Below are 23,048 nucleotides of genomic sequence, written 5' to 3' on the forward strand. Positions count from 1 at the left end.
TTTCATGAATTATTTATCATGCATGGCAATAATTAATAAACAAAAAGGTAACATTCAGTCTTTTTAAGCCCAATCCAACAAAACTCAATGCAATATGACTCTCTTTGTGCAAGTCTTATTTGTTATTAAGTCATGAAAATATTTCTAATATATATGTTGTTCATTAATATAGAAAAAGGACCTTTATAAAAAAAATAGAAAAAAAAGACACAACAAATTGACAATAATATGAGTAATTACGATTTTAACATATTTACCAATTTTATTATCATTCAGTTCTAAATATGTAAGAAAAATAGGAATTTAAAAGTGTATTTTTTTTATTCATAATGAACAAAGTGAATTGATTATTAGTGGGCCATTAAAATATTACACCATTGTATAAATCATACACACACTAAGTAATTATTATTTTGCTTTATGAAAAAAAAATTGTTATATTTTAAAGTTAACACAAGATGAAAAGAATAATCAAATACTATTTATTTAATTTAGATCATGCACCCCAAATTAATAATATATTTGACTAAAGAAAAGTTAGCTTTTACTTTCAACATCTAATGTTTTTGAAACAATCGAAATTAAAATTATTTTAGTTAATTCCCACTAAATCATAAAAATATTTTATTAAGTATAATAAAATATAGAGAAAAGTAAAAAAAAAATATAATGTAAAAACTATTATATATTATTTATAGATATTTTGATATATTTACTGATCATAAATAAAGAAAAATAACATATACATAACAAAGAAAATGCCAGTAATTATGAATTGAACATGTTGACCATTTTTTTATCTTCTAAACATTAGTTTTCAAAATTAATTAAGCAATAGAAATAAAAAATGTATTTCTCTTTAATGAAAAATTTTTGTTATCTTTCAAAGTTAACATACTGGTCAATATAAAAAAAATACTCAAATAATATTTATTTAATTTAGATCAAGCACCCCAAATTAATAATATATTTGACTAAAGAAAAATAATATTTTTTACTTTCAACATTTATTTTTTTTAAACAATTTAAATTCAAATTATGTTAGTTAGTTCCTAATAAATTATAAAATATTTTATTAAGTATAATAAAATATAGAGAGAAAAGTTATAAATATATATATATATATATATATATATATTGTAACAACTATTATATGTTATTTTATATATTTGACAATATATGCTGATCATAAATAAAGAAAAATAACATATACGTAATAAAGAAAATAGAATTAATTGTGAATTGAACATGTTGACTATCTTTTTATCTTCTAAACAATTTTATTTTCTAAATTAGTTAATTAGTATCAATTTAAAATGTATTTCTTTTTAATGATCATTAAAAGTATATATTTATACTATTATATAAATCATATATAGAGAAATATGAAAATATACTTTATAAGAATATAAGTCATTACTATTTTTACTTTTTCAAAATATTTGTTTCCCAATCATATTGTTCATAAATAAAAAAATAAAAATTACATTATAAAAATCATTAATTATGGTTTTTAACATATTTGTCAACTTTGTTGTCATTGAGGCATGTTTCTTCTTTCTAACGTTATATTTGAAAAAATTAGCTAAAAAGGTTAGTCAAAAGATGAAAAGCTTCTTAATTAAATTATAAGTATTAGTTGTTAAAGTAGCTAAACAATATAAAATGATAGAAAATAATAAAATTATGATTTATTAAAAAAAGATAATTAAAAAATGGAATAAATATATTAAGAAAAAAAATAAAAGAAAATATAAAAAGAAGAAACTAGTGTTTGAAAAAACGTTACTTCAAGTAGTATTTAAAAAATGTTACTTTAAGTAATATTTCAAAAAATGCTAAAAATTATTAAGATATATTCGACAAGATATTTTAACTAATTTTTAGCTTTTTTTACTAAGTTTGTTTGACCCTTCAATAAACAAGCTTTATAAATAGATCTTTAGTAGCGTTTCTTAAAATATTATTTAACTTTATAAATAGATCTTTAGTAGCGTTTTTTTAATATTATTTAAATAATGTTTTCTTAAAGCACTAGATTTTAGCTTCTATTTTTTTTGTTTTTTTTTTCTATTTTTATCTTCAAGATATTCATCTAATTTCTTAGTTACCATTTTTAAATAAATAATAATTTTATTATATTTCTATCATTTTACACTTTTCAGTTATTTCAACCACTAATCTTACCAACCACTTATAATTTAATAAATTAGTTTTTCACCTACTAGTTATCTTTTCATTTTTTTCAACTAGTTTTGTCACACACAACCTAAAAAACTACAAAAAAAAGTTTGCTTATCAAATCATCAAACAAGTTTTTGAGTTGGTAAAAAAATTAAAAATTAACTAAAATATCTTACCAAACATAATTAAATATGTAAGAACAATAGAAATTAAAAGGTGTATTTGTAGTTAGTTAATCATTAAATTAATGCTTTTATATAAATCATAAATAGATAAAAATGATTATATACTCTATTAATTATATTATAAGTAATTATTATTTTGACTTTTTTGAAAATTTTGTTATCTCTTAATGTTATTCATACCTGTCATATGTATAGAGGGAGAGATCACAAATAAAGAAAAGAAAATATATATGATTAAAATATCAATACTTATAATTTTAGCATGTTAACCAATTTTGTTGTCATCCATTCAGAATTTTTTCTTTCTTTGTAAGAACAATAGCTATAAAGTGCATTGATTACCCGTTAATCATCTAAAAAATAAATCACAAATAGAGAAAAGTAGCTGCATAATTCATCATAATATAAGTAATTATTTAATTTTTCAAAAAAATTATTATTTTTAATCTTATTCGTACTGGTGTAGATGAAAAGAGTACTTAAATAATATTTATTCAATTAGATCTTACACCCTTAATTAATAATATATTTGACTAAACAAATTTGTCTTTTACTTTCAACTTTAATGTAGAGAGAAATAAAAATACGTACAAAATATAATGTGACTACTATTATAACATATTTATATACTTTTTATCTTTCATTCTTTATTTTATACTCTTCAGTGTAAAGGCATTAGGATAATACTATTGATCTTTTGCATGATTAACTAATATTATATTTAATTGAATATACATTATCTAAAACTTTTCATTTCAATTTTTATTTTCTTATACTTATTTTTAAAATTTTGTAAAACAAATAGCATTTAAAACTGGTTTATTTGGTAGCAAATCATGAGAATTAAAATTTAGATGAATGATAATTCAGTAAAAGTTACTTACCAATGTTATCGGTACTAGTTAGTTTCTCATTTACAGCACTAATGTTTTTAAAGTTTATAATATAAATTAATTAAAGAGAAAAAATATATGTATTTTGAATGTTAATATTAAATAATTAATTTTATTATATAAGAATAAATTAAATAGATGGGATTTTTAAAATTTGGGGAAAAATCATGAAAATATATTTTTAAGGGAAATAAATTATTTAAATAAAGACATATAATCTTAATTGAGATGGTATTTTAAAATTTAAAATTTAAATGAAGATTAATTAAGATTACAATAGTTTCAAATTTATCTTTAAAATATCTTCAATTTGATGTAATTCATAAATATTTATTGTTTAAATTAAATTTGAAATTACATGATATTTTCAATAAGCTTATAATGTAACTCACTAAGTAATCTATAGAGGGGACCACAGGACCAGCCGTAGTTGTTAGTGGGCCAACAAATTTTTCCTATAGACATTATTTTTTATATAAAAATCTTATTTATTTTTTGGATAAAAAAACTCTTACAATGTGATAATTCAAAATGGTAAGTATTTTTTTTTGGTATCGAAAATGTTAACTACTTTATATAGGGAACATAATTCAAGAAGATGGAAAACAAAAAAAATAAAAACTTATTAATTATTTATTATTGTTTAGAACATTTCATTAACTATAAGATATCTCCAACTCAAGTTTGTTAATCATCTTTCTTTTATGGTTCTTGCAGTATTTTTTGTAGTTTTTACAATGTCATGTCACTCATAAAAAATTTATTCAAAATTTTATTCCAATAAAAAAAATTGCAAGAAATTTAAACATTTAAATTATTTTATTATAAAAATAATTAATTCATTTTTCTCGCTAATGTTTTCTTCCTTCAAAAAGACTTTTTCTGAAACCTTTCCCACTTTTTCTTTTTCTCGAGAACCTTCCCCTCCCACCCACTTCTTCTGAAAGGCAAAGAAATAATATTTTATGGTTAAGTTACGGTTTCTTAGATAAGAAACAGTTCCTGTGGCGAAGGAATGAGGTGTGCCACAGAGGCTTTCTCCAATGCTAAATTCCTTCAACAATCCGTTTCTTCATCTTAAGCAACCAGGATAAGAAATCCCATTGGAGATGGCCTAACCTCTTGCGAGTACTCTTATTTTGAGAATCCATACTAAAGTTAATATAAGCATTATTTTCAATTGATAAAAAAAAATACGCACCATTTTCAGTTAATAATATACTACGTACATATAGTGGATTTCTATATTCAATTAATATACATTTAACCTGATAATCTACTACATATATGTATTCCCATATTCAACAAAAAAGAAAGCGTCACACACAGCCCACAAAAGGATCTTCAACAAAAAAAAAGCCACACACAACCCATCAAAGGATTTTTTGTAACCTCTGAGTCATTCATAAAAAAAGAAGACTCTGATTATTAGATCTGAAAGTAGGTAAAATCTAATTAAGAAGTAGGTTCCTCAAAAATCAAACTGAGTATTAACAAAATGATTCGACATTAATTTTAATACATCAATTCTTGTGTCGGATCCCTCGGTTACTCATCAAAGGATCTATAACAATAAACTAAATATTTAATAAAATTAAAACAAAAATGAAAATTCATTATTCAACAAATAAAAACTTTATATTATTTTTATAATTTTAACGAAAGTCTGGGGACTAAGGCTCTCGAGCTACCAAGTAGATTTGTGGTTAGTTACGTTTACATGTGAGAAAGAATATATCTATTGGAAGAATTTATGTTCAATTATTTTTATTGTGTCAAAATCTCTTGAATCAACCAAAATTATACCGTACGAGTCAAATTAATCTCTGGTGTAGTGAATTCGAAATCCCAATCTCTAACCCAAGGGGTATCTCCAAGGAAAAAAAAAACATTTCTTTTCATATATAAAGTCACTTTCAATAAAATAAAATAAAATAGAGCACAATAAATTAGAGTTATCAAACTTGGCCATACAAACCTAAATGGGACCAAATCTGAACCTGGGCACAATAAATTAGAGTTATCAAATTTGGCCATACGAACCTAAATGAGAACCAATCTGAACCTGGGCACAATAGATTAGAGTTATCAAATTTGGCCATACGAACCTAAATGAGGACAAAATCTGAACATGAGCACAATAAATTAAAGTTATCAAACTTGGCCATACGAACCTAAATGAGGACCAAATCTGAACATGAGCACAATAAATTGAAGTTATCAAACTTGGCCATACGAACCTAAATGATGACCAAATCTGAACATGAGCACAATAAATTAGAGTTATGCGGCAGTTACGTGGTACATTAACTACTTTATGTTGTGATGCAGGTTTTTTTGTGTGTGAAGCAAACGGTTAAAGGATTGTGTTTGTGTCTGTTGGCTATAGCTATGCACTAAAGTTGTGATTTTGAAGGACTAATACAACCTAAATTATAAGGGTTGGTTTCTGGGGGTTTCTGAGAATTCATATTTGAATAGGTGAAGATTTTGAAAATGGTTGTGAGAAAAAGCATGGGGCGGGCAAAGTCACTGCTTTTGCTGCTCATGGTGCTTATATTTTCCTTTGCCACTTATAATTTGGTAGCTATGATCATGAACCTTAAGACAGATGGGTCGGAATCTTTTAATAGAAAAATTATGAGGTCAGGAAAGACTAATTCAAAGTTTCATGTTGCCTTGACGGCAACCGATTCTCCTTACAGTCAATGGCAATGTCGGATTATGTACTATTGGTATAAGAAAGTGAAGGACATGCCTGGATCAGACATGGGCAAGCTCACACGTATTTTGCATTCTGGAAGGCCAGACCAGCTGATGGATGAGATTCCTACTTTTGTGGTTCATCCACTTCCTAGGGGCTTGGATAAGGTAAATGCTTTTCTTGGTTGAAGTAATATGTTTTAAATTTTAATTTGTTGTTGCTACTTAATTGTGAAATATGCTGTCTAAAAGAATTCACAGAATGATCATTATTTATTACCATGACGTATGTTCTCCTTATCATACATAATAAGAGTTTATTTTTCTAAAGGGAGGAAATTTCTTTTCACTTGATGCAAATGCAACGAGATGCGTTTAGAGGGAAATGGGATTGGTTTATATGCTGGTTTTGTTTGAATATCTTGCATGTTTCTTCGACTATTATGGCACTGGCCATTTTAACTATTTGGTGTTCTGCATTTGGTCTGCCTTATAATGTAGTAGTACTAATGATTGTTGTTGCTGCTAGTTTTTTGGATTTGAAAAGTCATTTCCATTATTTTTTTCTTCTTGTCACCAAATTTATCTTTTTATTGCTGATGGTGATTGACACAACTGCTTTTATATTGAAGTATTTTGTTGCTACTGTTTAAGGTCTGATGTAAAAAAATGGTTGTGTAGTGGGGCAACAGAAACTGAAGTGCAGAAAAATAATATGTTAATATGCAGATATTTTTTTGAGCATTTATGGTATAATCACATCCATAACATAGCATCATCTTGGTTTAAGAAAAAAGCAAAGCCTCTGGGGACTCGTCCATAGTGCAATGTTGAAGTTACATATTAATTGTTTTTAATGTACATCTATAAAAAAAACTGTATGATTCACTTTACCACATGTCATTATATGAACCTTGGTGGGCTCTACATGTCATTAGCCTTGCATATTGTATTTTCCCTGTCAAATAATGAAGGTTTATGCACGCAGAGAAAACAGGGAATAGAGATGAGATAAGAACTGTTGAGGTTATTTTGCTTCTTTATTTCTGAAATAATCTGTTTCCATCCTTGTCTCCCTTGTATGCCTACCTAGTAACACAGACAATATCTTAGTGATTTTGATTTTCTCCTCTGTCTCTCTTCCTTGGTAACTGATATTTTTTTTTCCAAGCAAGGTAATGTTAGAGCAAAAGAGTGAGTATTTTTCCGTTTACTGTGCATCTTACTGTGTGTATATTCCAAATTGTCAAATGTGTACCAGTAGTATTTGTTGAAGTTTTGCAGCCAAGGGAACTCTCTTAGCTGAGATTAATATGTGAACTCACAAGTCTCACTAAGTGTATGCCCAAATAAGCTGCTTTTGAGCAATGAGTTTCGATAACCTAGTTTTAGGTTCATATTTGGTTGCAGTCATGCTGTCCAGTGGCATGTTTGTTGACTTAACTCGTTCTACACTGTTGATAGTTATCAACTCTATCATGAATGTCGTTGTTTGTGATCTTTCTATATTATTCCCATCAATTCATTCTGTCATCAAAATTTATGTCAATTTATTTTTGGTGCAGGGTTATGTTGTCCTAAATAGACCATGGGCTTTTGTTCAGTGGCTGGAGAAAGCAGATATTGAGGAAGAGTAAGTGTCTTAATTCTGGTTTTCTAAAATTTTTATGCTCTCCAATAATGAAATCTAAGAGGCAGCGTATTTTATGATTGGTGCAGATATATTCTGATGGCAGAACCTGACCACATATTTGTAAATCCTTTGCCTAATTTGGCTCATGGAACCCTGCCCGCAGCATTTCCATTTTTCTATATGAACTCATATGAGAATGTAGACATAATCAGGAAATTCTATCCTGAGGAAAAGGGTCCTGTTACTGATGTTGAACCAATTGGCAATTCTCCTGTAATCATTAAGAAGGTAAGTCTCAATAGTTTGCATACTGTGCTTGATTGATTATACCTGTTATACTGTGACCCATATAGCTGTAATGGTTACTGTTATAACTATTATCAGATTTCCGTGATTTTCCCATAAGCAACATATTCTTTCATTTAAGGCATTGAATTTTCTTAATCATCAGTCTTTGATGGAGGAAATAGCTCCAACATGGGTAAATATTTCATTGAGAATGAAAAATGATCCAGAGACTGATGAAACTTTTGGATGGGTGCTTGAAATGTGAGTATTACTGTAGAAATTCAAGATTCATTTTTTATTATTTATTATTTACTGATATTCTTTTCATTTTATAACTTTTACTGGACCCTGGTCTGTACTAATAGGTCTAACCTTCTGCTGCTTTGATTCTCTGTTGAGTAAAGGTATGCTTATGCTGTGACATCTGCATTGCATGGTGTAGAGCATAATCTTCGAAAAGACTTTATGCTTCAGGTTTGAATTGCCTGTGTTGTTTTGTAATTGCTACTTAAGGAATTCATACACAAGTCCGTGACATGCATCATTGGAATGTTTCAGCCACCTTGGGACGAAAATGTTGAGAATAAGTTTATCATCCACTATACATATGGATGTGACTATAATATGAAGGTGAGTTCATTCTCCTTAATGCAAGTATGATGTGAAAGTAAGGTAGAGAAACTATATTTCTGTGGTTAGTATTACTTTTGCAGTTTGGCTTATGCCTGTCCATGTATAAAATGTGAGTCTTGCATGCTTAGTTGTTGTATGCCTAAGTTATCTACTCCTTATTACCTCATCCAGGGGGAACTGACATATGGGAAGATTGGAGAATGGCGTTTTGACAAGAGATATCATCTTTTGGGTCCTCCACCCAAAAACCTCCCCTTACCGCCTCCAGGAGTTCCTGAAACGGTGGTAAGTCCATACTTCAAATTTTCTGGGTGTCTTGCTTTGAAATTATTAATCAGTTGATGTTGGAAAGTTGCAATTTCCCAAAAAGTCTATATTAGAAAATGTCCTTCTTAACACTGATTGACCAATCCTCTTTTTTTATGTCATTTGTGTTTTTAAATACTCCAAAAGGAGGAGTTTTGGTGCACTCTACTTATCTTTCACACTTGCCTTTCTATTTCAGTCTCCATCATTTTAACTTTTTGCTTTGCTTTATTAACCCATAATTAGATAAGAATTTCTTCTCATTATATCTGAATTTAAAATTTTAGAATGTTGATTTTGCATGTTAATTTAGTAAAGAATTTTACGATGGTTCATCTTTCTGACAGATGGCTATATATAGAAAAGGTTCATTATATGTGTAGCTTTAGTTTGTGGCAACAATTGCAAAGGTAATAAAACCGATATATTGAAGTGTATGCCAATGCCCCCTGCTTCCTTATGGACCATATCATTCTAACTTTTGCACGCAAAGTGCTTCAAATAATCAAATTTACTTCAGCAAATTACCACTGCAAAACCGAATCAAACACATAGGATGCAAATATATATACACAGGAAATCAACTGAGTATTTTCGGTAGGGAATCTATTTTTTGATGAGGATGAATCATGATTGATAATGTGGCTGTTGTTTCTCCAGAATTTTACTTGTGAAGGAATAGCTGCAATTTTGTTGTTGCTTATGTAGAGTTTTTTTTTTTTTTTGCCTATGCCCATTGATGTCATGTTATGCCATTAGTACAAGCCACAAGGTATTAGAATTAGCCTTGTTTATGTGACATCTTTTATAGCATTTGGTGGACCACTGGACCTCAATGGCTGAGCCCAATGGAAAATCAATTGAATGGGAAAGATTGGTTGTATGCAAGTGTTTGGTGGGGCTTTGATGTGATTTCTTAGTCTTTGCTAAACCTTCATACTATAGGTGTTTTGACTGAAGCTTCATTAATGCCATTTTGTGCTTCTTCAATGATTGCTAACCTTTGTCAATTAATAGATACTGCAATAATCATTTTCAGGTGCAGCTAGTAAAAATGGTCAATGAGGCTACTGCAAACATACCTGAATGGGATTCAATAAATAACAGCCGAGGGAAAGATGATAAACCATAAAGCCTGTGATTTTGAGATGAGGACTACTAATACATGTCAAAATGGATAAGTTTAAGCTAATAGGAATTGTGATAAATACAAATGATGTTTTGTGCTTTCTCTGAAAATAGTTTTTATTTTTCTTTTTAATGGCCAGTAAATTCTCTTGCATTCAAACATATACAAGACCTTACACTGTTTGCAAACTGATTGTTGTCATAGTGCAACCAATGGAATGACATCTTACCCCTTTTGTTTTCCCCCAGCTTTTGTGGATGAAACTAGTCTTTGCCTCTCCTCACCAGTGTTTCTCTGCTAGTTAAAAGCACCAATATTTGCATAAACCCTTCAACTGCATAGGCGGTGTAGTAATAAAAAAAATGGATAAGGAAAAAAGAAGTGTGACTTTAATGGAAGGAGTTTGTACCATTATGGTGAGGTTGAAAATTTTACAACCAAGATACTAAAAAAGTATGAGATTAATGTAATTTATTTATGGCAAATTTAGAATAAAAGTTTTAATATTTTGTTGGAAACTGAAAATATCAGTTAATATAAAAAAATTAAATGTGAAAACTTCATTCATTTTAGAATGGAGGGAGAATTTGTAATTGATTTTCTTCATACAAATTTTTTGGAGTCAATGGTAATCACGTACTACGAGTCATATTAGCCTTTAATTCACTAAATTGGAAAATATTTATGTTTCCCGACTCAAGACAAAAAAAATAAAAAAGTATAGAGTAAACTATTTTGGAATCATGTAGTATTTATTATTTAGTTTTTTTAGTGTGCAAAATTTTATTGTTGCACAAAATAAGAATAATTAATGACTTAATTTTATCTAATTTAGATTAATACTTATTACTAATGATTCTTTCAAATTAATTCCTTATTTAGATTAATAGATTCACTTCTAATTAAAATAATAAATATCTCTATCTTTATTAAATACATTCATTTTATATAGTATTTTCCCCTTAAAAAATCAAAATAATATTTAAACGTCATAATTATATTCATCATTTTTTCACTTCCTATAATATTTTCTTTCAAAAAAATATCTCTTGTCTCTCCCTTCAGAAAAAAAATAATAATTACACATTCTATTTCTATTTTGTGTCTCGTTTTCGTTGTCTTGCATTGAAGATATAAGTTGGAAATAGTAGATACACAAATATGGTATTGTTATTTTTATTTCTTTTAAAATAAATTAAAAACTGCTGACCAGAGAGTTGTCCAAGATTGGTGAATATATGAGAGTTTTTTGGTGATTGTTCACCTTCATCCTAGAATACAAATTATATTTGATTTCTTTATAGATACTATAGGAAAAAAATGAATTTAGTTTTAATTTGTGTACCTGACTTTTCTAGAAGTTACCTCATCTCACTTCTCCAAAAGTTGATATGTATAAGTTGTTTTAACTTACAAAAAAGTTCAATTTGTTTTACCATCATATTTTTTTTTCCTTTTTTATCGGCAAAATTACACAAACAAAGGTTGGTTATAAGTGTTCTTGGATAAGTTTATATAAAAAGAGCCTTGATTTTATAAAATTAGCAAAGGTTTGCCATCATAATTTGATCACAATTTAAAGTAGTAAGTAGTTGCTTGTTGTCTGTAAAATAGGTTATATAATGTAGGTAGAGATAGGTCATCTTGCATATTTAAGGTTGTTAGTTATGGTATTGAAAAATATTTACTTGCTTGAAAGCATCAATCTCTCTTGGGTGACTCCCAATTCCAACCCAATACCATCTTTAAATTATCCCGTTTTTGAATTTCTTACCTAAGTAAATAAGATTTAAGTCATTTTATCGATGAGTGTTTTATAATGAAAAAAAATCTAATAATTTTATCAAAACCATTTTATTTCTATATTAACATAGTGGTAGAAAGAGTACTATACTGTGACCCTTTTTAATATACGTCTTCCTGAAAGATAATATCTTTAATGCAATTACTTTGGCAGTTGTTGGCTCAAAGACCTGGTACGCTTCGACATGATGAAATTCCAAACGAAATGTCTGATGATCTCATAGGATGAACAAGCTTAGCTACTACCATTCCCAACCTCTCTCAGGAAGAGAAGACAGACATTTTCTCACGAGTTTAAATATTTATTGTATTTTGTTCATATTAGGATAGATGAGTCTAACTCTTTCCATCTACCTTCTGTTATTTCTTGTTAAACTAAAGACAAACAATAACACAAAGGAATTGCATGTAAGTAACTGCTGCATGCTACTTTTGAACAACAGAAGCAATAAATCACAGCTTCAGGAAATAAAGAGAGACAATTAAATCCCTACTTTAGATAGATATATTTCCTACCAAGACATATCCATAATCCACCATCCAACAAGGATTACTTATTTATAAGTTCGAGTAAAACCCGACTAGGTAAAAGGGATGAAGTAAACCATATGTATATCACTGGTTATATAAACACATAAGAATCTTAACAAAGATGCGACCACTAGACGCTTGTACTTACTCAAGCATGCTTCACAAAGTCATTATCATATCCAATTATCCAACTTAAACGAGGGCTTCATACCTACCAATCTTCTCAACTAGTCTGAAGCTTTGAGGTAGTAAAAAAAGGGGCTAGCATCATGTATCACCGGCAGCTAGATTACGGTAACAATTCTTACATGCACATGGCAAACCATTATAACATTTCCACTGGAGAAGTGAACAAACCATAGTCATACCACCAATCTTAGAAGATACATACAAGCTCCAAGATGACTAGATTTTATTTATCACCCTCTATCCACCCTAAAGATGCTTGTTTATCTTCGATCACCTGGACTTGAGAGCTCAGCAAATTCTACAATAATATACAAGCAAATTATGTAAGAGTAAGTTCAGCAGTTAACACATAATGACTGATCAACAGTTCAGAAGATATAGCCATGAATCCTAATACTTCCCAACACTGTTTACGAAGATGGTAATAGAGGAAGTGGATACGTGTGGCACACAAACTGTCCAAATTTCAATTTTGAGAGTTTTAAACATAATGAGCAAAATAATAATTTGGTACCCACCTTTTGTAGTAGCAACCTCCTGCAACATGTCTAGGCCAGATAAACTCCCACAAAATTCAATGACAAGGCAGTAGAGTTGGAGTTTGAAGGGGTAGTTGTAATAATCCTTCAAGGACCTCAAATATGTAATTGTGTTAACAATCCAAAAATTATCAAATATGTAATAGGGGTGTTCAAATACTGAATTGGATCAGTTTTGAAGAGAAATATTATCTAGTCCAGTTACTTCAGTTTTCTTATTTCATCATTCAATTAGATTGGTTTAAAATTTAAATTCAATCAAATGATTCCAATCCAATCTATAAAGCAGTTTGGATCGAACCAGCTTTCATTTGTTAAATATATAGTAACACATAATAAATATAACAAAAAATAATTTTAAATATCAAATATCCCATCTATAATATAAATCAATATATAGCTAATAGTAGTATAACTCTTCAAATATATACTATTAAAAATAAATTTACACAGCTTAATAATTATATTTAAATACCTTTGCTCAGTACTCACATAGTTACTAAAAATTTATCTTTAATTAAACATAACCATGATAAATACCTTTGCTCAGTACTCATAAATAAGTATTAAGTTATGTGATAATTTTTACAAAAAATATAAGTAATGAAAACATAACCATGAGTGATATCATAAATTTTCAAATAATATGTGTGTGTGTGTAATTTCAGTTTGAATTGAGTACGTTTTCAAAATCAAATCTGAAATATAATCAGCAGTTTATGAATACCCCTACCAATAAATCCAGATGGGAAGCATCACGTGAAGTATTGACCTGTCCAGATTGACTGTCCTTGAAATTGATCAGGCAGTGGAGTAAAATACTGATTTCCATTTGGGAGCAACTGTGACTGCAACTGCTGATTATGGTGTGCCTTTAAAATCTCCGAAGTCTGAAAATCTTGCCAACCATTCTGTTTCTCCACCTGCAGTGTAGATGGAATTTGTTTTCCAGGAAAAGGAAAACTGACTGTCCCACTCAAACCATTGTTACCAACTTGACGAGAATTTGACTGAGAGTAAGTAAGAGGACCATTAGGGCCTAAACCGTTGGTTGATGCAGGCAACTGATATCCATCCAACCAACTGTAATCGTCCATAATTGGATTCCCACTAATCAAATCTGAAACAGTGGGTTCACTACATTGTTTAGGAGGAACATGACTGAAACCAGGAGGAGGACCAAGGTGCCTAGAAGGTCGGTTGACTGGAGATTTTTTCAAACCAGCTTGCAAGGTTGATGATGTTTTCACAACAGAGTTTTCAGTGAATGTTCCAGAAGATGCAATGGCCTCAATTTTGGATGATATTGCAAAGTCTTCAGCTTTTGAGAGATCATGAGCATGAAACATACTAGTACTGCAAGTGCAGCACAGTCAGAGATTGCCACAGCTGCTTTAAATGGTAAGTCAGGTTTCATCACATGCCCATTCTCCAAGAATCTAAGACCTTTCAAACTGTTAGAAAGGGATATTTCCTCCTCTAACCACCTTGAAGAATGTGGCTGAACTGGTTGCTGGTGTTGAGGCACCATAGCACTAACAGAAGCAGGTAAAGAAATTTGATGATTCACATCATTCAGAGGGTTAGAAGTAGAATTAACATTAAATTTTATATTCCCAATAGAAGCTGTTGGAACTGATTCTAAGCCTTCATGGGGTGCCCGTGATGAGGAAACAACCACATCAGCTCGTTTCTCAGCTCCTATAGGTTTGAAAACAATAACCTCATCATCCTCCTCTCCTTCAATGTACTGATGGTGGTCTGGACTACCAATTCCCACTTTTGTGTCTACTACCATGTTGTCTTTCAATAAATCTTCTGCATTAGGCATACCTGAATAGGAGGAAATAACAAAATCATCTGAGATTTGAGGCTGAACTCCAATTACAAACTTCTTTCCCTTTGAGTCAAAATATATCATTTTCTGATCAATCCTAACAACATTGGCTAAAGCCTTTCCTGCAGCTAAAATCCTTTTGACCCGAGCTTTTCTTTCCTTTTCACTGTCACTTCCAATGGAATTCTTCCTTGAAAAATCCAAGATGGTTTGTGCAGGGAGAAGTGGACCAAATCCTCTTAACTCAAAATCCTCCCACAGAGCAAGCCGGTTTTTAGTTTCCCCTTCTTCATACCTGCTCATGTTATTAAAGCAAGTCTCCTCTTCATCATCTTCAATAGACATGGACCAAACTGAAAGTAGCTTGTTCAAGAAGGATACACAATGATTCCAAAATTTTGATCTAACAGTTGCCTGATTCTCATCCACATCATTGCCTGCAGCATGATATGGATAACATGCCAACCACTCAACAAAAACCAAAATGCCTGGTAAGAGATAACTACAAGAAGGATCCCTCAGCTGCATACATCTATCTACTACTAAACTCATAAATTCGAAAGCTACGGTGAATGCATTCTGAAGTAGAACAGCATGCTGTACAATTTCTGCATATGTTTGACCTTCAGATTCCTTATTCACATTATGAACTGTAAATATGATAGTGGAAACAACTCTGACAATGGCAAGTTTGTTCTGAAGAGTATCTGTGCCAAAATTCAGCTCTTCGTCTTGCCCTGATGATAGAAGCTCACGCAGGTTAGCGCTAAGAAGAGAGAGAACTTCAGTGAGGGTCTCAAGGCTATCATCGCAATATATGAGAAACAAAGAAAAGGAAAAAAGTCAGAATATAATAATCCTTAATAGTTTTATGCATATAATGGTCAGATAGAATTTGTGCATTAATATATACCTTGTATGAGTGATTAAGATTCCATTTAGACGGACAAGGCATGTGCAGAAGGATTTGTAAGTGTCTTGTATATTGGATGCTCCTCCCTTTCTACGAGAGGTTTCCACACCAGTATCCTTGGTCACAAGCTTTGCTTCCCCTTTTCCTCTTCCATTGACTGCAAGAGCTTTAACATCACCAGAAAACTGGGAGTAACTTTGACGATTCTATCATGGCATTATAAAATAGATAGTTAGAAGTAATGCCAAGAAGATCATATATATGACAAAAGGGGAAGAGTCAACAACACACACCCCAACAGTATGAAAATAAATAGAGGATCAAGCTCAAGAGCTAATTCTTCACCCCCAACCATGCCAAATAAACTGAACTCCTTTACGTGAAAAGGTATGCTGGGTTGCAGTTTTCAATAATATCAAATATAATTGCATACTTATAATGCACACACACAAACACCACCTTACACGTCTCAATGCTTGAATAACTTGCAAGCCAGTGTGAAATTTACAACTTATAAACTTCCAATGCATTTAGCTTTGAGTACCAAATACTACAGTAGCAGAAAAGACTGAACTTGATACATCATGCTTAAGTTTGAGAGTAAGCAAAAACACATAAAAAACAAAAACAAGATACATCTCAAACAATTGAGACTTCTAAATGAAAAAAATTCCAAACTATCAAATTATCCCTGGCAGTTGTAAATGGACTGACTATCCACAGCCAAACTCTGAAAATAACAATAAACAGCTGCCAGTTCATCCCCATGTTCATATTACCTTCTCAAATGCAACTATCAAATTATCCCTGGCAGTTGTAAATGGACTATCCACAGCCAAACTCCGAAAATAACAATAAATAGCTGCCAGCTCATCCCCAGAATATGAAGCCAACAAAGCAAGCTGAAAATAACAGACTTGTCAAAATGGAATACAATAGCTACAATCCATGATCAACAATAAATGTGAACAACCAAAAGCAAAGCACAGGAGTGACAGGAATGCCAAAAACCTGATGATGGGGATTTCCACTTGAAGGCCAAATAGTGGCAGCTTGTAAATAGTAACTAGAAGCTGCTGCAAACTCACTATTGTAGAGTATATACCTTAATTGAAGCATTAAAGGAATTTAACTTGGTTGATTGTATACTATGCGCAAGTTGTTATAAATTTATAATATATGAGTTTATATAAAAAAAAATGTTGTTGATGTAGTGTAATGCAACATATAATTTATTTCTGACAAAAAAGAAAGACACTATTGTAACTGTCAAATGAAAGTTTAAGAAAATAAGGTATAGGAAGTTCACAAGGCACACAATATTTCTCATACCTTCAAATACTATTGTCATTTAAAATACTAGTGGTTTATTTTTTACGATTTTTTCTAATTTTGCTAGTCTTTTTATGATAATAATATCTAGTTAGAAAACTGTTAAGTAGTAAAAGTTGTTATTAAAAGTAAGAATAGATACAACAAAAAAATCCTTCATATTTTTACTCTCATGACTAAATTGAGACACTCAATGCCTCAATTGTGTAACACCCTGGGGTTGTTACTTATCCTACCAATATTCTCAAATTTCAAAGATACCATTTCTCACAATTGTGATTTTGTCGTACTCTTCTTTCACACCCTCACTAATTCAGCAGAATTACCATTTTATTATAGATCAATTGAGAAAGTAAAACAGAAATATGATTTCCTTACAAAATATATAACATAATAATTAGTTTTATTGTACATTATTTTTCCTGAAAAAAAAAAGCACAATAAAAGTATAATTTTGCTAGTTCACAATTTTGATACCTATATGGGAGGAAAGAAGGATTCATGTATGGGCTAAAAGCAATTTTGAACTTTCAAAACCCGTGCATTGTTAAATTAACATTGGGCCGAGTTTTAACGATTTCTATTATCAATGCAATTTTTATTTTTCTGACCAAAAAAATATTTTGCATTTGAGAATTGAGAATCTCTTATTCAACACCACCACTTCCGGCGACCATTTCTAACTAATTCCGGCGACGCCACGCTCCCGACACTGGTGACCTCTCTACCTCTCACTGAACGAGTGAACGTGCATCTTAATTTTTTTTTTTTCTGTTTATGATTTTGGATCGATTTGTTTCTGTTACTGAAACCAAAGATGTGAGATCCCACCACTTCACTTCAATTCTCTTTCACTACGCTTTCATTTTGCGAATCCCGAACGTTCTCTTTCTCTGAATCGCTCGGTTCAAATTCACATTCAATTTCGAAGGATTTTCTTCACCAGAATTCATAGCAGTAGCATGCACTACGTAACTTCGTTTTCATCAAAGGTGTCACTGAAGTAGAAGCGTTGAATATTTTCTCAATCGTTGTTAAATGCTTAGCCACCGTGGATGATAATTGTTAATTGCGCTGCGAATCCGTGTTCTCAATCGTTATTCTACGGAAATTTGATTATTCAAAATTCGAGAAAGCTAGAAAATATTTATGTAGAAGTAAAAGTGGCTATATGACTAGTATCTGTGCAAATTTCTTTTTGCTTTTAGTAATTTTAGCTTTCTAATTGTTTTTATTATTTTTTATTTGCATCTGTTTTCCATTTTTTTTAAATGTGATTTTAACCGTACCTTATGCAACACTTGTAGCGAATATTGAATGTGTGTGATGCTTTCGTTTAATTTTGAATAGCTTAATAGATCTAGTGCTTAGTACTGTATGAGTTTTTGTGGAGACTTCAATTCTGGTTTCTATGGCTTGGGTTTTGATCCTGTTAGTATTATTGGGGTAGGTTAAGGTGTGAGTGTGAGTAAAGGGTGTAGCGAAATAGCCTTCAATTTTTTAGCCCTGGATTGGGTATTGACTATTTGGTCACTAGAATGTTATACTTGATATGTGTGCAGATAAAATTTATGTTTGGTATTCATTTCTTTCTTGACTTGCATTTTACCTTTAGGCTAAATGAGTGGAAACTGTGCAATTTAGTTAAAGAAAATGCTGGGTATCAGTTGTTAAGACATAGTGGGGTTCCAAAATTTGGAAAAACTCAAGACTATTCTTGCATAATTTATTGATTAGAGAAGAATGCTGTTGGTATGAGCTGTTCAAGTTGACTAACTAATGTGGGCATTCAGAATGACTCGAATTTTAGGTTTGACAGTTGTACATTATATGCACATCTTCTTCATGGATTATTGTAGTTGCCCTTCTATTACACAGTTATACTTGAATTGCTATAACAGTAAAACATCAAATTGCATTGCTACTATTTTAAACTTTTGTTACTTATACTGTTGCCTGTGCTTTTCTCTGAACACAAGCAGCTTTATATCTGAGAACTATTTCGATTGGAAAATTGATATTTTATGGGCGGGTAAATTAACGTTTAGCACATGCTTTGTTCTGTGGGAGCTGAACATTGCAGTTGGTTGTCCCAGGATCTCTTCTTTGATTAAGATTTCCCATGGTGTTAGTAGTGTTGCAGTATGATCTATAAATTAAACTGTCCATAAAGAATATGATTCACACTCATTTATTAACTGAGTTTGGTTATTTAATTGTGTTTCAGCAAGGGCAAGGTGCTTGAACATCTGAATTGTTTGCAAAATGGTTTCCTTTGAGATGAATGATCAAAAGAGTAAGTGTAATATGATATTTTTGTTCTTATCAAGAAAATGATATTATATGAAGTGATCTGTTGTCTTTAATGCTTATGCGTGAGAATAAATTATTGGGGTGTTAGCTATAATTCCATAAACATATTAGACAGGGTAGCCATTTTTATAATTTAATGTAATTACCCAATTCTCTTGTCAAAAGTAATATGATTTTAATTTTATAGGAATATTTTTTTTTTCTTAAAATTGGTTATTTAAAAGTAACGACTTCATCTAATGAAGCTAATTGAAATCTGTCAATAATGGTATTGCTTATCACATTGTAAGTAATGGTATTCCTATCCATCATGCTGATTTTCTTCAGGTTCTTGGGGGAAAGACAACTTTAAGATGTATGTTATTAGTTTGCCTAGTAATAACATTATGGAGTTTTCAAGAAATACATTAGTCTTTATGTTGTGGTATCATACTTATTGGCACAAGGATTGATTTGACTAAACTGTACTATTTTTCTACATTACGTTTTTTATATCTACTACAATTTTGTTATTGCTATATTTAATGTATTTGATTGGCACATGATACAGAGATTGGATTAGGATTAACTGGCTTTGGTATATTTTTCTCATTCCTTGGAATTATCTTCTTCTTCGACAAGGGATTGCTAGTCATGGGAAATGTAAGATTTGTATACGAGTTACTTGTTATAGAAGTTGGTTCTCATTTAATTTTCCTTAATACATATTTTTTTATACCTTGTTATCTGCATGATTAGATCCTGTTTGTTTCTGGAGTGTCCATAACCATTGGGCTAAAATCCACTATGCAATTCTTCATGAAACGAAGTAATTTCAAGGTAAACTTGTTACACGTCTTTTCACTTGGTGTGTCATGCTTTCTTCATGGTAAATTTTCCCTGCTCACCTTTTACCTTCTTAAAGGGAACAATCTCATTTGGTGTTGGGTTCTTTATTCTCATCATGGGATGGCCTATTTTGGGCATGATTGTTGAGGCTTACGGGTTCATCGTACTATTCAGGTTTGGTGCAATTTGAAAGAAATCTGTTGTGTTTGAGTATGTCTGTTTGCTTAAAGCTAATTGTGGATTATACTGTGCAGTGGTTTCTGGCCTACACTGGCTGTTTTCTTACAGAAGATTCCTGTTCTTGGTTGGTTGTTTCAACAACCATTTATTCGATCGGTATGTATTTGTGATGAATGGAAACACGTTAACCTGTCATTTAAGTCTTCACAAAAGTATCTTACACATTTACTAATCTGGATGCTACCATATTAATAATTGGTGTTCATGAAAGTTATCAAGAAATCTTTACTTACTTTGATTGATTGGAGAGTATTGATTTTCATTAATAGATGTGAATGATAGTGACATATTAGGTAAAGAGGAAAAGCAACAGTATTTAGTGAATGCCAAACTAAAGTCTTCTGATGCTGAATTTAGAAAAAAGAGCTTTAAGGTTAGGCTTAAAAACATTTTCACTTTTTCAATGAGGCTATGATGAACCACAAATGAGGCCATACAGTCCTCTGAATTTTTTGGGGGGTGGAGGTGGCTGATCCATTTTTGCATGTATTTTTTTTTTATAAAACTTTCATCATTGTGCTCATTTTTTTTAACATTATCCTGGTGGGTCTCGATAAGGAATCTGACATTAATTGTTGGTTCTATATACCTGTCTAGAGATTGTTGAGTGATACTTCTTCTGTGTAATTGAAATTTTCCAACTGAGCTTGCTAATTTTCTGTGTTTTTGCAGTTGTTTGACCGCTATAGAGGCAAGCGAATGCCCGTGTAACACAAGAATCTATGAAAACATAATGTAACTAGTAGGGACTGCTTTTGTAAGTCAATGTAAAGAAAATACTAGTATGGATATCTAACTGATTTGAGTTCGCTTTTTGATGGTAGAAAATGGTTATCATTTTATCATTGTAGTCATTTAGTGGAAAGAAATTTGCAAAGGGAAAAGGTTTCAGTTTTCACTTTACTTCTTGTTTGGCTCCTATTGATTCTAATGCTTGGTGGAAATGGGGAGTGGTTAGTTCCATCTACGGACTATTCCAATCAGACACCTTTGGGAGTTGTCCCCGCCAAGTATCATGGTGGCTTTTGTTCAAACTCGTAAAAGGAATATAATGGTTTTACATTACATGATGTTATTGCAGCAATATAGTTAGAAATCTGCAGTGTAATTTACTCTAAATATTTTACCATTGACTCTCGTCTTCTTTGGAATTGCGTCTGTTTTCTTTTTAGGCTGAGTTCTGTTATTCATATAACAACTCATACATTTATACAACATTTTATTTTATTTATGTCTCTCTCTATTATGGTCAGTTCTTCAAGTCTCAATATACAAATCATGATCTTAATTGGTTTCAGAAAACTCTTTTGGTAATATAAATTATCCATCGCATTACCTCTAAACCAATTGTTTATCATTGAAAAAGTTTAAAGTTTTGTGAACACTGATGTGTTCATTAACACTAGAGACAAAGAAGTTGAAGAGAAATGTGATAATATAATAAGAGATATAATGTAATAAAAAGAAAGAAAATGGATTATCTTTAGAGTGCGTTTGGATAGAGAATTTTAACTGAGAAAAGTAATTTATTAGAGTATTTGAATTTTTGTAATTTAGAATTCATTGTTTGGATGCTTTTTATGAAGAATTTAAAATTTTAGAATTTTAAAACAGAATTCTAAACAACTAAAAATCTGGAATTTCAATTTTCTTCTAAAATGTGAGAAATTGAATTTTTTTTCTTACAGTCTTCTTCAAGAAACACCGTCTCAGCTCTTACAATATCGATCGGATGTGAATATAGAGGAACACGTATAACTAGCATGCCAACCATATCTTTTTTTTTTCATTTATTTTTTTCATCCTCATAATTTTAATTTTTTTTATCCAAACATAAAATTTTGAAAATAAAAGAATTTCAATTAAAGTATTTGAAATTCTTAGAATTTAAAATTTTTCAAAATTTTAAATTTCTCCATCCAAACACACTAAGAAACATTCCATGTTAAAGGTATTTTCTTATTCAGCGAGTTCTATAGTTATATATTGTTAAAACAAGAAATACATCACGATTAATCTATTGAACATTTGAATACACTTAATATTAATAATAATAATAATAATATAATATAATATAATATAAAATAATTATATATTATCATTTAATTATAAATTATTGTTGGAGTTAACTCTAAGGTAACTAATACCAAAATCAACAACCTGTCAATAATATAAATTTTTTTTTATCTCAGAATAATAATATAGCATGTAAAGAAATATCATAAATACAATCAGAAGTAAGCAAAAACATCAAACTGTTTGAGAAAAATTGAACCAAGCCACATTTTAAAAACAGTCCGATTCAATCAAAACTATTTTCATAAAGTGATTCAGTTCACTTTTTTTTAAAAAAAATCTATACGTGTGAAATAAATAACAGAACTGGACCAAATTGTACTGTTCTATTTTAATATTAATTGCTGCATTGGCTTCAACGACAAAAGAGCAACTTCTTCCAAATACTTAAGGGTAAATATTAATATTTTTTAAAAGGTCAATATTAATGGTTAATTTTTTAATTTTTGTTAACGAAAGGAATTCAAACCTAACATCTTCCCTTCTCCCACTA

General features: G+C 30.4%; 2 protein-coding genes and 1 pseudogene across 4 annotated transcripts; 2 read left to right on the top strand and 1 right to left on the bottom strand.

Moving 5' to 3' along the window:
* The first annotated feature begins 5,246 nt into the window (after positions 1 to 5,246).
* Positions 5,247 to 10,217, top strand: LOC114384428 (hydroxyproline O-arabinosyltransferase 3-like). Of its 2 annotated transcripts, XM_028344093.1 has the most exons (9): positions 5,249 to 5,812; positions 5,968 to 6,133; positions 7,531 to 7,598; positions 7,685 to 7,886; positions 8,050 to 8,147; positions 8,291 to 8,360; positions 8,445 to 8,516; positions 8,691 to 8,804; positions 9,865 to 10,217. In XM_028344093.1, exons 2-9 carry the CDS (start codon positions 5,987 to 5,989, stop codon positions 9,955 to 9,957), a joined length of 864 nt encoding a protein of 287 aa, XP_028199894.1. In that variant the 5' UTR covers positions 5,249 to 5,812; positions 5,968 to 5,986; the 3' UTR covers positions 9,958 to 10,217. The 2 variants fall into 2 exon arrangements, with proteins under 2 accessions (XP_028199893.1, XP_028199894.1); XM_028344092.1 differs by having other exon boundaries at positions 5,247 to 6,133.
* A 3,487-nt stretch (positions 10,218 to 13,704) lies between these two features.
* Positions 13,705 to 16,885, bottom strand: LOC114385229 (annotated as a pseudogene).
* A 701-nt stretch (positions 16,886 to 17,586) lies between these two features.
* LOC114383530 (vesicle transport protein GOT1-like) lies at positions 17,587 to 21,630 on the top strand. 2 transcript variants are annotated; one of them, XM_028343216.1, is made up of 7 exons: positions 17,587 to 17,813; positions 19,326 to 19,394; positions 19,962 to 20,053; positions 20,150 to 20,230; positions 20,316 to 20,413; positions 20,494 to 20,575; positions 21,152 to 21,630. In XM_028343216.1, the coding sequence occupies exons 2-7, from the start codon at positions 19,364 to 19,366 to the stop codon at positions 21,188 to 21,190; spliced, it is 423 nt and encodes a 140-aa protein (XP_028199017.1). In that variant the 5' UTR covers positions 17,587 to 17,813; positions 19,326 to 19,363; the 3' UTR covers positions 21,191 to 21,630. The 2 variants fall into 2 exon arrangements, with proteins under 2 accessions (XP_028199017.1, XP_028199018.1); XM_028343217.1 differs by lacking the exon at positions 17,587 to 17,813 and adding an exon at positions 17,829 to 18,090.
* Positions 21,631 to 23,048: the final 1,418 nt, after the last annotated feature.

This window comes from Glycine soja, chromosome 14 (genome assembly GCF_004193775.1).
Source record: "Glycine soja cultivar W05 chromosome 14, ASM419377v2, whole genome shotgun sequence".
Classification (NCBI taxonomy): Eukaryota; Viridiplantae; Streptophyta; class Magnoliopsida; order Fabales; family Fabaceae; genus Glycine; species Glycine soja.

What these genes read in the sequence shown, in the direction of transcription:
- LOC114384428 (XM_028344092.1), top strand. Translation starts at nt 5,759, where the DNA reads ATGGTTGTGAGAAAAAGCATGGGGCGGGCAAAGTCACTGCTTTTGCTG. An exon ending in TTCCTAGGGGCTTGGATAAG is followed by an intron (nt 6,134 to 7,530) that starts GTAAATGCTTTT and finishes TTTTTGGTGCAG; the next exon opens with GGTTATGTTGTCCTAAATAG. An exon ending in AAAGCAGATATTGAGGAAGA is followed by an intron (nt 7,599 to 7,684) that starts GTAAGTGTCTTA and finishes TGATTGGTGCAG; the next exon opens with ATATATTCTGATGGCAGAAC.
- LOC114383530 (XM_028343216.1), top strand. Translation starts at nt 19,364, where the DNA reads ATGGTTTCCTTTGAGATGAATGATCAAAAGA. An exon ending in GATTGCTAGTCATGGGAAAT is followed by an intron (nt 20,054 to 20,149) that starts GTAAGATTTGTA and finishes CTGCATGATTAG; the next exon opens with ATCCTGTTTGTTTCTGGAGT. An exon ending in AACAACCATTTATTCGATCG is followed by an intron (nt 20,576 to 21,151) that starts GTATGTATTTGT and finishes GTGTTTTTGCAG; the next exon opens with TTGTTTGACCGCTATAGAGG.